At 36.6% G+C, this 14,388-nt stretch overlaps 1 protein-coding gene across 2 annotated transcripts in view; it reads right to left on the bottom strand.

Moving 5' to 3' along the window:
• The window catches only part of BRCA2 (BRCA2 DNA repair associated), a 50,429-nt gene that overhangs the window by 2,132 nt on the left and 33,909 nt on the right, over positions 1-14,388 (bottom strand). For both annotated transcript variants that reach the window (XM_055426283.2, XM_055426284.2), the window contains exons 17-25: positions 11,743-11,913; positions 10,914-11,268; positions 9,417-9,572; positions 9,085-9,229; positions 8,037-8,158; positions 5,702-5,900; positions 5,291-5,454; positions 5,064-5,202; positions 1,314-1,558 (exon numbers count right to left, since the gene is read on the bottom strand). In XM_055426283.2, coding sequence (XP_055282258.2) covers positions 1,314-1,558; positions 5,064-5,202; positions 5,291-5,454; positions 5,702-5,900; positions 8,037-8,158; positions 9,085-9,229; positions 9,417-9,572; positions 10,914-11,268; positions 11,743-11,913 — 1,696 coding nt within the window. The remainder of the gene's footprint in view (positions 1-1,313; positions 1,559-5,063; positions 5,203-5,290; positions 5,455-5,701; positions 5,901-8,036; positions 8,159-9,084; positions 9,230-9,416; positions 9,573-10,913; positions 11,269-11,742; positions 11,914-14,388) is intronic.

Here is a 14,388-nt window from a genome sequence, read left to right as displayed (position 1 = left end):
AGTCCAAGGGGTCACAAAGAGTCGGACACAACTGAGTGATTTGCACTTTCAAAATGAGAACGGCTTCATGTCTGTTCTAAGAATTAACCTAAATAACATACAGGTTATACCACAGGAAACTGTTGTTTCAGAAGTCACAAAGGGTCAAATAACAGCAGTTTGGTTATGGTTTAACCTAATTTATCACTATTTTGTTAAAATTTAAAATGATATATAAATGAACTGCCCTTGAAAGTTGTCAGAGAAAATCTGGGATAGAAACAGTAAGTACTCTACAAGGGAAACAAATAGTGAATGTAACCCCCAGTTTACATTTACAGCCCCCAGTTGAGAAGCCATAAATAAATTAGGGTGTTATTATTCATGATATAAATTGAGTCTAGGTAGAATATTATACAAACTTTATATAGCTAATGCTTTTAAAATAGAACTTTATTTATATGAATTCTGAAATACACATTTCAAATATTAAACTATAGAACTAAGAGGCTTATCTTTTACAGATTTTTATTTTTACAAGTTAGCATTTATAAAAAGCCAAATTTTATTGAGAGGCAGCACTGCATGGTAGTTAATAATCTGGACTCTGCATTTAGATGGCTTAAGCATGAATCCTGGTTCTACCAATGGGGATGTGTGACTTCGTTTCTCATCAATGAAATGGGAAAACAGTTCCCTATGTTATAGGGTTGGTGGGAGCATTGAGACAGGCTTACAACAAGGCCAGATGTACAGTAAGTACTCAGTAAATTTTGTTCTCCTATTTGGTGGTATTTTAAATCAAAGACAGGTATAAATGATAAAATATTAGATATGGAGTTTAAAATGTTAATTTAGAAAATGTTTCTTTTTTCTTTTTTGGCCATTCCATGCAGCATGCAGGATCTTAGTTCCTGACCAGGGATTGACCCTGCACCACCTGCAATGGAAGCGTGGAGTCTTAACCACTGAACTGCCAGGGAAGTCCCTAGAATGTAAATTCGGAATCTACAAATTAACTGATTACACTGCCATGTGCTGTAAAGCATGGGTAACATATAATTCTTGTTACCAATTTCCAATTTGCCTACATGGTCTACATCTCTGAACATCCTTCTCACAATTTTTCCTAATTCAGTTCCTGTCAAATCATTCTTTCCTCCCTGATGGCCGTCACTCACCATCTCCTCAGATTCATGAACAATTAATATATGATGAAATCTCACATTATATGTCAACTATCCAATTTTCATAAAAGCTGCCACTTGCTTGACATCTGACTGTCAAAATAGGAAAATGCCAACATGTATGGTAATGCTCAAGGCTAATTTTACCTCAACAGTATTTTTCATTTTGCGGAATGTCTCTTGAAAATGGCCCTCCTTAGGACTGGCAGAAAATATGGAAAAATCTCCAGCAAATAAAGTAGGAATTCCTGATTTAGACTCTGGTCGCCACTGGAGGTTGCTTGCAGCAATTAACATGTGAGGTTTAATAATATCCTCATTAAGATCTATCCAAAACTTTATTGCCAATAAATTATGGCATTCATCTGACAAATAGACCAAAGGAGCAATACCTAAAATGGAAAAAACAAAACCCAGAAAATAAAAAACAAACTTCACTTACATAAGTACTGGATAAATTTTAAAATATAAGGAAACTCTTAAGTATGGCCATTTATTTTGTGTATGCAATGGTAAAAACAAACCAAAGTAACTAAATTTAGGGAAAGCTCATCATTTTCAACAGCTCAGGACCTGTTGCCTATGGTGCTGAAATTTCAACGCAGTATGACAACACATTCTGTTACAGAGGCCATGGGGAAGAAGGAAACATGTAAGCTGAAAAATGAATAGGGAAAATTCATCAAGATGGGAAGGAAGAGGGCATTAAGCAAAGTGAATGACTTTTTCAAGGTAGGAATGTTAAATACTTCAGTGTGCCAAGAATGTGAAACTAAGTAGCTGAGGTGTGTGGGGTGGTGGCTTAAGGCAGGAGGAGGCTGAAAGCTTTTTCAGGCATCAGAAGGAGTTTGGGTTTCATTTTCTAAGGGACAGGGAGCCACTGAAGACTTTAAGCTAAGAAACCTCATGATTAGAGTTGGGTATTGGAGAACTGGTACTTCAGGTTTAGGGTGGCACTTTGAAACTTTCTGATAGAAATTTCTCCCACTAACACTTGACATCAAACTAAATAATAAAAGAAAGAAATGTCTACTAATAACATACAAATAAGGCATATCCTAATATAAAGTTTAAGAATTGGTGATAAAGGACAGTGAAAAAGATGACTTAAAACTCAGTATTCAAAAAACTAAGATCATGGCATCCGGTCTCATCACTTCATGGCAAATAGATAAGGAAACAGTGGAAACAGTGAGATTTTTTCTTGGGCTCCAAAATCACTGCAGATGGTGACTGCAGCCATGAAATTAAAAGACACTTGCTCCTTGGAAGAAAAGACAGTGTCACTCCTCTACTTGAAACCTTCAGAGAGAGAATTCATGCAAGGCCCACCCTATGATTCAGTCCTCCACTGCCTCTTCCCAGCTGTCACTGCTCACTCGCTGGCCGCTGCTAATGCTTTTAGGCACCAGGGTTATTCTCTAACATGACCTTTGTCACTGCCACTCCTTCTTCCTGGAATGTTTCCCCCCCGCACCAAGATGCCCACATGCTTCTCTCCCTCTGGTCCTTCATGTCTCATCCAGATGCCACCTTTGCAGTGAGATCTTTCCTCATGTTGCTGTCTAAAGCTGCAGTCCTCTCCCTTTCCCCCATCCTACCTGTCACTCCCTTACCTGTCACTTCATTTTCTCCCTTAGCCTCACTAAGAAAACTGTATGTGCTCCTTATTTTGTTTGTGATCTCCCTCCCTAGCCATAATGTAGGCTCCATGAGGGCAAGGATATTTGCCTGTTTTTCATTGCTATGCACCTAGGCATTTAGAACAGTGCCTGGCACATGACAGGCATTCAATAAATATTGATTGAACAAACTGAATAAACATTACCCACCCTTTATAACAATAATAATGACGTTTGGAATCACCCAAATATGACAAGATGAAATAAAAATGCTATAAAAACCATGTAGTATATAAACATACTGTGGTTAAAGAAAAACCCACAGCACTAAAACACAAGTAAACAAAAACACATTAAGCAAAAAGAAAAGAGCATAGCAAAAGACAAAAGAGCACAACCCAAAAATAAAACTAAAAGAAAATTTCTGAAGTCTTCAAAACTGACTCATGCTATTGTACGTAATAGGAACATAATCAATAAAAGCTTGGATATGTATATTGGATGGAAAATAGTCCTGTAAGACCAAAAGGAAACTGCAGGATCAAAGAAACTGAAGACACCAATAAACTATCTATAATGGGACAAATGCATGCATTACAAATCACAACGAATAAAACATATACTGCAGAAAATAAAATTACTGATATATCATCATGGTGAATGAAGATGGAAAAGACAGAAATAGAAGCAATCAAAGAAGAGGTAAAAAAAGAAATCCAATATAAGACTAACTGCTGGCTTTGAAGTAGAAATCCTACTAAGTGAAATAAAAGATTTATTCAAAGATATTGCAGAATTTATCTGATACAAAGAAGGCACTGAATCTGCAGATTATTATTTAGCTGCACCATCTAGTTTGTGGAATCTTAGTTCCCCAACCAGGGATTGAACCTGGGCCCCCCTCAACAGTAAAAGCACCAAGATCTAATCACTGGACCACCAGGGAATTCCCTGAATTTGCAGATTAAAAGGCCGTCTGTGTTTCAGGAGAACTGTATAGAATGCTTATAAGATACAGCTTGAACTTTTGGACCTCAAAACATATTCTTCATATATCTAAACATAAAAAGAAAATCACGTAAATGGGAAATTTTTAGACTGTTCAATGTCAAAAGAGGAATTTCTACAAAGTTCTGAGGGAAGGAAAGAAAGCAAGAGCCTACATTATTATGCCTGCCAAGACACAGTCTCAGAATTAGGGCAATAGTTTCACATTTCAAACATATGAAGAACTCCTGGAATATGGCACAGTTGAAGCCTTCTTGAAAAAAAGACTGACAATAAACCTTAGCCAAAGAGCTGAGGAAGCGAGAAGCTGTGACAGAGCAGTTGATAACAAGAAATCCATGGATCTGAGACCCTACCCTGAACCCGGCACTGTTTTAAGAGCTGACAATACAGCAGTAACAAAGTCTCTGCCCTTAGCTAACATTCCAGAAGAGGGAGATCAAAAAAACATAGGTGCTGGTGGGTGCTATGGAGAAAAATAAGGCAAAAAGGGGGAGAAAAAGTGCTCAGTTGGGAGCAGGGTAAACACAACTTTTACAAAGGGGCTCAAGGAAAGGCCTCTTAGGAGGCTGTGTTTCACCAGAGGCCTGAAGGAGCCAAGGGAACCAGCTATGTGGTCGCCTGAGGGCAGGGTTTCTAGGAGAGGGAGCAGTGAGGATAAAGGCTTTGTGATGAAAGTGGGTGCAAGAATAGCAAGGAAGGTGTTAGCATAGCTTAAGGGGAAGGGGACACAGTTCTGGGGGGTAGGGGTGGTGAGACCAAATGCTGAAGGGCCTGGCACAAAATTACCAATAAACGGAAGGCTTTTGTGCTTAAGTTGAAACAAGCTGGGCACATCGTTTACAGATAAAATCTATGGAACAGGATATGGAAGGAGGAATGAACAATGTCATATTGATGGAATAAAGTAGAGATGAATTTGGCTAAGATGTTAGTAATAAAAACTGAAGTAGGAGGTGAAGACTTGATAGCTCAGTTAACTGCAGAAGGAGATTATTTTGTCTAGTAATCATTAATGTGGTGCAAAACATTTTCTAGAAATTTCTTTAAAATTAAGTAGCACAGAATGGCATATAAGTTGTTTCTTGTGATACTGCAGAACTGCCTTTCTTTAAGAATCAAGTTAAAACAAATGTACTTTCAAATCACTAGTTACCAAACTTGTCAATTAGTAGCTTCAATTAATCATACGGAAGACAAATTTTAAAATATAATGCTTTTCCAAGGCATCCATAAAAAAGCTACCATTAAATACATTGTGTATTACCTATTTTTTTCACAACAGAAACTACAAATCCTATTAGGTCCACCTCAGAACAAGGCGGCTGGAAGTCTGAATCCGATAATTTGTTGAAGTGAAGGGGCTCCCTTGGCTGATAGATTTGTAATAGAATTTCATCTGAAGCCTACAAGGAAAAAAAAAACCAGTATACATGATTCTATAAATTAATATGCATTTATCAAAATTGAAAAATTATGGTGAGAAGTTTATACCGGTAGTTGTTGATACTGAGTCTTTTTTGTTGCTGTCAACTGTATGTTAGCTCTTTCATATTTACTCTTAGATTTTGATACTGTAAGATGATAGATTCTGTATCTCTTTCCCTCTGTTAAGAGGAAATATAGTTCTGATGATGGACGCCAGATATTCAATATAACTATTGAGAGAAAGAGGAAAAAGACAAACTATAATGGAAGAAATGATAATCATTAAGAATCTTGTTTAAAAATAAATACTGAGGACAACAAAGATCCAAGGGATATATTGTCATTTTGTGGGCACTGGGAGCCCATTTTGTTTCCCCTGATATATACTCATTTAACTCTTGATCTACCATTTGAAATAATAAGATAATAATTTTTTAAACTTACAATTGATTAAAAACAAAAACTCTCCATACTGACCTGAATCTTTTTCCTTTCTCTTATAACTCATGATACGCAGCTTCCATACAGGTGTAACGTCCCTTGGCAAAATCTGTTCCCCTTGCTCAGCAGATTCCATAGCCTTCCTGAGTTCCACCTCGATCTGGGCTTGCTTCTTATCATTCAACATCTGTCTGTGATTATTCAAGGCTCTTAACTGCTCTTCACTAAAATAACCCTGTGGCCAATTGGTATATTGAGGCAGATGATTTTGGAGTATAAAGCAAACAAAACAGAAACAAACCACCTCATCTATTGGAGATGAATCTCTTTAAATGGGGATAAAATACAACAGAATTGAGTTCACATTAAGGATGTGACAATATAAAAATTGAGATTTATGTACTCAGTTTATCACATAACAAGTATTTTCAAGTGCTTTAAACAGTTTACTAATCCTTGTGACAAATTTACCTAGGGCCAAAACAACCCCTACTTATAAATATACTCTAATAATCACAATCATCAACACTGACATTATAAATGGCTAACATCCGAATGCTTATTTCAGAAACAGGTCTATGTATGGGTAATGTAATTCATTTAATTCTTAAAATAATCCTATGAGGTAGGTACTATTATTGTTTCCATGAAGTTAGGTGATGAAGCTGAGGTACAGACAGAATAAATAATTTGCAGTCATATAGGCAGGGGTTGGCTCAAGAGCCTTCCATTCTTAGCCCCTGTAGTATAATATCATTAACTCTCTGGAACAGTAGATAACAATTTAAAACAGGTATGTACTATAAGCACTTATCTCTGTGTCTACATTTCTCTCTCAGTCATTTAGCAAACTAGTGTTTGAACCTCCTAGGAATCTCACCCAGCGTTAACAAAAAATAAAGGAACCAAAAATAAAATAAATGGGAATTCTGACACATAACCTTCTAGACTGCTGCTGACTTACCCATGTTAATACCTGAGTCTGTATTGGGAAGGGGGACCCTGTGCCTTTCAAAGATGTTCCTAAACAGGCAAAGTTTAGGTTAAACATCAATTTTTAAAAAATTATGTGATTTCAAATGCCCACAACAACTAAACATTATCACTGAAAACAAGTCCTTTTAACAGATATTTTAGAAATTGATGGCAATTTCTTTCTCTAAGAATGATAATGATACCTTTCTTTCAGTGAATCTCTTAGAACCACATAAACTTAGACCCTTAGAGATAAGCCACCCTCAGGCTTTCCCAGGCAGATGGTGGTGGAGGAAGTCTGAGGTCTGTCCAGCTACACAGGGCCAGGGTCTAGAACTTAGTCTCCCAGCTCTCATCTTGCCCCCTACTTTCTCCTTATATGTAAATTCTATAAAAGGAAACCAGAATAATATTTTGTTAAATTTTATGGATGAAATTAAGACTGTTTTCATAAGCGTCAACAGAGACAGAGACAAATAATTTCTCAGGAAAGCATAACAAAGCCATACAGACTTGTAGCAACTGTACTCACAGGCTTGAAAATCAGACTCACTATCCATAGAGACAGTCTGTGTTGTAACATTTGGGAATACAGGGGAATTCTATTCAGAATAGCACTGCTCACTGAGCAGAGCAGTGTTTGAGGGCACATTTAAGAAAGTTAAAGCCATATACAACATTTACTGTCATCAAATATATGATATTAATCAATAAACTGTCTTCCTAAAATTTCCCCTCTCCTCCTTATTTAGCAAAGTAATCTTAGAAGTTGCACTAATTAGATACCCAGGTATCTAAAAATTTGGGAAGCAGATTACCTTAATATATGAAATGATGTTTTAATAATAACATTTATATAAAACTTTGCAATACACTAAATACATTATCCAATTTGATTCTAAAACATCTTTTGTGCCCACTGACAGCTATTTTATGTCCTATTTGCTTACCTAATAAATGGTAGAACCATGATTCTAAAGCCTGTGCTGTTTGTAACACACTTTAGTGTTTCTGAAACTTTTCCAACTAACTGTCCTTAAGGTAGAGGATCATGAAATAAACTCTAGGCAGGATCTGAAGAGCTGAGGAAGCAGATAGTGCTTTGAAGATACTTGTTTTACCTTAAAAATAAGTTTTGACCGCATTTTAAACCATATTTAATATATAAAATTATTTAACTCTCTCATCCTCTGTTTGGTACAGAAGTAGAAATGTACCACCCTGGTTTGGTACATCACTGAGGATCCTAGAAATGTACACATCCCCTTTGAGAAACACAGCATTTCAACATACTGCCTCCTGTAATGACCAGATGAGTGATGACAGCTTCCCACCTTGACGGATGAAGACTAAGGCTTCATTTACTTACTTCCTGCAGGCCCACTTACTCTCTCACCTCAATGTAACTTGGGTCTGGCGCATTCTTCACAGCTTCATAAAGTTCTGCACCATCTTGCAGAGCACGGACTTGCTGTCTTGTTAGAGCACGTGATGGTATACATTGTTCTGTCACATTTTCTAGGGAAAAAACACTAAGTAAGCTAAACTATAAATTTAAGAACACTGAAAACCAGAGAACTCAGCAAAAAACAAAAAAGCACCCAAAGAAGGGAGGTTAAAAATAAACCACTTATCTGCTAAAAGTTCTCCAGGAAAATTTGAAACTAGTGTGTTAATGGTTTAAAAAACTGTCATACAGAGTTTACTTCATTAGAACAACTTGTAAATTAAAGTAAATGATTTCATGATTCACCTAATTATGAGCTAGTGGTAATTTTAAGCAAATCAAATATTGAGAATCCTATTTTCCTTCAGATTTATATAGAACATGAAGCTAAATAATAAAATCATGAAGAAATGCAGAACATATTTTCCACAATAAAAAGGTAGATAAAAAAGCAAAATTTCATGTCTTTTAAGCATAAAACACTATGCTTTTTATTATTCAAATTGATGCCACTGGGGAAAACAAGCTCAAGCTCCAGGTATAAAAACATAAAAATCAACAACTACAAGAGCAAAAATGCAAGTTCTATAATACAGATAAAGACACAGAGGACAGAGAATGACAAATGGTTTGGGGAGAAGAATCTGATAGCTCTTTCCCTTGTTGTTTTCCTTTCTCTAATACCAAAAATCGATGCCACAAATACTCTAGTTACTGAAGCTCAAGGGGGAGTTCAATTAAGACTTCTGAAAAGTGCTGCAGGTCTATAATGTTTAATTGCCTAAGGCAACTTGTGAAGTGGTGAATAAAGATCTGATATTTTGCGGCCAATTCAATGCTTATCTGTATATCAATGTAATATTTTTTAAAAAATAAAAAAATTCAGAATCAGAAAAAAAAATCGATTATTCACAATGAAGACAATTAACCCAATTAGAAGCCTCTAAAACTTTATTTTCACATGAAAAAAAGATCTTGTAAACACAACTCATTTTACCTTCATGGTCTTCAAATTCTGCTTGAATTTTAGTGAACAGGGCTTCCAGTTTATTTTGCTGAGCTTCTGCATATTTTGTTGCTTCCTTTTCTTCTTCTCTTTCATTGCGAAATATGTATAATCCAGTTGATGTCTTCTCCATCCACTGTTAATAATGTGTCAAACAGAAACATATGGTAGGGAGGGATCATTCAAATTAATCTTCTCTATGGAAAGAAATACTCTCATGGATACAGGAGCCTGGTGGGTTATGGTTCTTGGGATCACAGAGTCAGACATGACTGAGCATGCAAAGGAAGAAATACAGAGTAAGTTTGAAGAATATATCATACCTGTATAGGGTATGCTCTCAGAACAATTATATCAACACAACCAACATTTCCTCCATCGCTGAAGAGTGATGACAAGGGAAGAGGAAGAGGTCTGGGATTGGGGCAGAATCCAAGTTTGGCATACCAGCAAGCAGGTCGGGTGCTGTTAGCGGAAATCTAGACAGATTAACAAATTTATTTATAAGCGAAATATATATTCAATTCTACTTCAGATTTCATAATAATTTTCCTTCTTTTAGGGTTGATCTCACTGTGCAACTTCAGAATAATGGAGACAGGCAGTCTAAAAACCTCTTAGGGACAGATCCCATAGTTGAAGGGCTGGGAATAAGAAAGACCAACACTGAACTTGGCAGAAACTATACTAGAAGCAAGTAATAGAAGAAATGTCTTCAAAATTCTGAAGGAATTATTTCAACCTCAAGTTCTGTATTCAGTCAACTTTGTAATAAGATAAAAAATTACTGCATGTTCCCTTTCTCAAGAAGCCTATGGTAGTTGTCTGCCTTAAAACCAGGGAACAAATCTAGAAAGATACAAAATCCAGAGTATGGGGCTCCTAACACAGAAAGAGGTGAAAATAATCTCAAGAATGGTAACTGTGCCACATACATGGACGATAACCACTTTGGAATTGAGCAGGAATATGGAGAAATCCAAGGAATCTTCAGGAAAAAGAAATGAAACTGATAAAAGTATTTTAACACAGTGAGATGATTTTTATGTGGCTCTTGTGTGAAATGAGTTGGTAATAAGGATAAAAGAAAATTAAGAAAAACAAGTCAAGACATTTAATAACTCCAGGGAAAGCAGTAAGTTGTAAAGAAAGGAAATGTAAATCATAGTATATTGTATGCTGAATTGCAGCCCAAGTTGATGACAAATTATCTCTTTAACTTAAAAATGATTAATTTATTAAAATGCTTTCCTCAAATACAGTGATTCAAAATATAACAGAAGTAAATTCTTTACAAGGTTATTTCATAAGTGAATCTGAATGTACAACATTGCAATCATTTCTGATAGCAATACTGTAGACTATTCAAGTCCTGTTACCTAGGTTTAAATATACACAGAGATGAAAAGTGTACTTTAGTATTACATATTCAAGAATCACTGAGACTTGATGTTCTAATCACACTGAAACAGAGATCTGGCCTAGTTACCAGGGTGGAAGTAGAGCAATACTATGAGAACAACATGGTGGCAAGACTCTTAAGTATAAAAATCAAGCATCTGATGCAAATTTACTCTTATTCTTTAACTGCAACCCACATTATTTTAGCTCAATAAATATCTCTGGCTTTCCCCCCAAAATCACAAAAAATTTAACTACCTGAGAAATCTGCCACTTAACACTCAGAGTATCAGTACATTTTTCAAAAAATGAAACATAATAGGCATAAGTAAATTTAAAAATGTAAATGTAAAGCCTCTCTAGAATTTAACTGAATCAGTGCCTGATTTTTAGCAAGAGTGTGCATGTATTTAACTGACCTTTAACATAAGAGATTCTGGGGCTTCAAGAGGTGTACAGGCATCAGGAGAACCCACCAGCTCTGCTCCGTGAATTACGATCTTCTGACCCACAGTCAGTCTACCATTCTTTAGGAGAGCTGAGAGGGGAGGGTCAGCCTGGGCCTTAATAGCATACCATCCATCTGTAAGTTGGACAACGGCCACCTTTGTGGTATCCACACTGCTAGTCTTACTGCTAGAAGGTTCAGATATATCTGTGCTTAATGAAATTATTTCAGAAACACAGAGAACAAGTGTTTTTGCAGCTGTGTCATCCCTTTCCATTATCTTTTTTATTGCTGATCTTTTGCTTCTATCGATTTCCACATCATATCTAAAAAGAAATAGAAAAATGCATTATTTTAGGAATTGTAAGTCTAGAATTTCACTGTAAGAAAAAAGTCACTGAAAAGTTGAGAATAAAAATTAAATAAACTTTACTGAAGAAATATCAAGACCAAAGAGAATTTCAAAGATGATAGTTGGCATTATATTAAGTTTTATACTGCTAAAATGAGTTAAATATTAATCTCCCCCAAATGCAATAATGCTTTACTTGTCAAATTCATATTCTCACATGCCAAGAGTTTGAGAAGAGGGAAGGACAAAAGGGAAGGAAGAGGTGTATGAATGTGTGATTGATCTTAAGTGGGGCAGGAGGGTAACAAGAGAACTATGCCATGCAAGTGGGATAGCAACTGTCATGACAACTGGCTAGTGATCCCTTTATGACGGACAGTCACAGGCGGCTTACAAGTCTGACCCATACCACAATACAGGATTACATAATAGGATGCTTTAAACTTGCCTGTATTTTAGTTGTAGTAGTACCCTTTCTGGGTTCAGGCATCTATTAGCAAATTCCTTAGGAAAGGCAAATTCCATAGCTGCTAGTTTCCATATAATCCATCTATAATGATTATAGACCCAAACTCTAGAAATAAGCTTTGGATCCACACCTGGGGTGTCACACAGAGCTCTGAACAAATAAAGGGAGAATGAATAATAAAAACCACATAAGATGATACTGAGATCAATAGCCCCAACTATTCTTTGCACAAAAACTAAATTGTATAAGATCATTCAATAAGTTTTTTGAGTTAATATATAATCAATAAGCAATATAACTTTAGAAAATGATTAGACATGTATCAAAATATGCTAATGAAAATTTCACATGTTATTCAATACACTTGTTTCAACTGAAAAATAAGATCTTTAATTTAAAATAATTATATTTTAGATTATATATTTCTTATTAAAGAGATTGTTTTTAGAAATCACCAAGAACTTCCTTCTCTAGTCCCGATTCTCTTAATATCTACTCCTTTCTGCTCAAATACAACTCCTCTGCCTTTCCCGTTCTCATAATGTTAACAGAAGTAATTAAAAGAACATCCATAAACTTTCACCCTCTGATCTACCAACCACTGGCACTGGTACCCTTAAATGTTGCCTTCTTACTCTGTTTAAAAAGTTGCACCTCTACTCAGTTCTCTCTACTCCATTTTGCTAGTTTTATCTTCAAAGTATTTATCACTTTTTAATATACTATATGATTTACTTAGTCCTTTAAAAAATTTTCCTTGTCTCAAACCCCTCCACTACAATATATGACTTACTAGGGCAAAGATTTTTGTGTTTTGCTAACCCTAGTACCCAAGATATTAGCAGTACTGGGTATGGTAGGTCTTCAATAAATATTTGATAAGTGATAAAAAAAAAAAAAAAAAATGGGGCTTCCCTGGTGGCTCAGAGGTTACAGCGTCTGCCTCCAATGCGGGAGACCCGGGTTCGATCCCTGGGTCGGGAAGATCCCCTGGAGAAGGAAATGGTAACCCACTCCAGTATTCTTGCCTGGAGAATCCCATGGACGGAGAAGCCTGGTAGGCTACAGTCCACGGGGTCGCAAAGAGTCGGACACGACTGAGCGACTGAACGGAACGGAAAAAAAAAATGGAGAAGGCAATGGCAACCCACTCCAATGTTCTTGCCTGGAGAATCCCAGGGACGGGGGAGGCTGGTGGGCTTCCGTCTCTGGGGTCACACAGAGTCGGACACGACTGAAGTGACTTAGCAGCAGCAAGTGATAAAAAGGCAAGCAGATAAAGAGGCAGCAGCTCTTTACCTATCTGTCTGCTCTCCCTCTGAGAGTGTCTTCCTGCTTAAATAAACTCTCACTTTATTTCTTTTTTTTAATAAAAGCTTGAGCTTCAACATTCAAAGATTTTTGAACCATGCCCACTTGATTACAAAATAATCACTATTAACCTCTAAAGTAAGTGGTCTTAATACAATTAAGTGATACAACTTTACTTTTCCAACTAGAATCAATATTTGACATATGGGGCAAATGCCAAGATGTAAATACATTCCTGTTTTAAAATACTCTAAAAACATAGGAAAAATTTAGGGAAAAGATGCTTTACCACTTTTCCAAAGCTGTAAATTTTGGAAAGATAAACCTAGATCTCAAAAATAAGGGTGCTGAAGAAAAGTTTCCCATCACTTGTCACTGGCATCAGGTAATACCTCCCTGATAGCACTTTAAATTCTGTTTGTATAAACATTAGAATCCTAAGAGGATAAACAGTTTCTAAACTGTTGGCTGATGTTTTAGGGCCACTGGGGTTCTCTAGTTATCTTGTATTACTGTATTTCTAATTTTAGTATTTATATATTTACTGAAATACACAATAAAAGAGAATATGCACGAAAGTGTGTCTGTGTGTGTGGTTTTACGAGGCCAACTCATACTTAATTTTTCTTATCAGTCTTTATTTTGTATAAGCAATAAGAATAATGTCCTAATTTAAGCAGAACCAATTTAGTAAATCCCACCGACTCTGTGGACATGAGTTTGAGTGAACTCCGGGAGTTGGTGATGGATAGGGGGGCCTGGCGTGCTGTGATTCATGGGGTCGCGGAGAGTCGGACACGACTGAGCGACTGAACTGAACTGAACTGAAGACAAGAGATCAATCCTGGGTGTTCACTGGAAGGACTGATGCTAAAGCTGAAACTCCAGTACCTTGGCCACCTCATGTGACGAGTTGACTCACTGGAAAAGAGTCTGATGCTAGGAGGGATTGGGGGTGGGAGGAGACGGGGACGACAGAGAATGAGATGGCTGGATGGCATCACCGACTCGATGGACATGAGTCTGAGTGAACTCCGGGAGTTGGTGATGGACAGGGAGGCCTGGCGTGCTGTGATTCATGGGGTTGCAAAGAGTCGGACACGACTAAGCGACTGAACTGAACTGAAGACAAACCAAAATTCATTTTTCAAAAGATTTCAAGAGAATATCAACTGAACCACAATGTACTTAAAATGATTCAATGTATAAGCTTTTGATTTCTAGTCAAGTTTTTAAGTTTGAGAGAGATAAGAAAAGATGAAAAAGGGACTCGTGAGAAAAAGAGAGATGATGGGATATATAAGTTAATATAAA

This window comes from Moschus berezovskii, chromosome 13 (assembly GCF_049115385.1).
Source record: "Moschus berezovskii isolate FMDL1 chromosome 13, NW_MosBer_1.0, whole genome shotgun sequence".
In the NCBI taxonomy this organism is placed as follows: domain Eukaryota; kingdom Metazoa; phylum Chordata; class Mammalia; order Artiodactyla; family Moschidae; genus Moschus; species Moschus berezovskii.
Note: the sequence above shows the minus strand (reverse complement) of the source record. Positions and strands in the feature narration are given on the sequence as shown.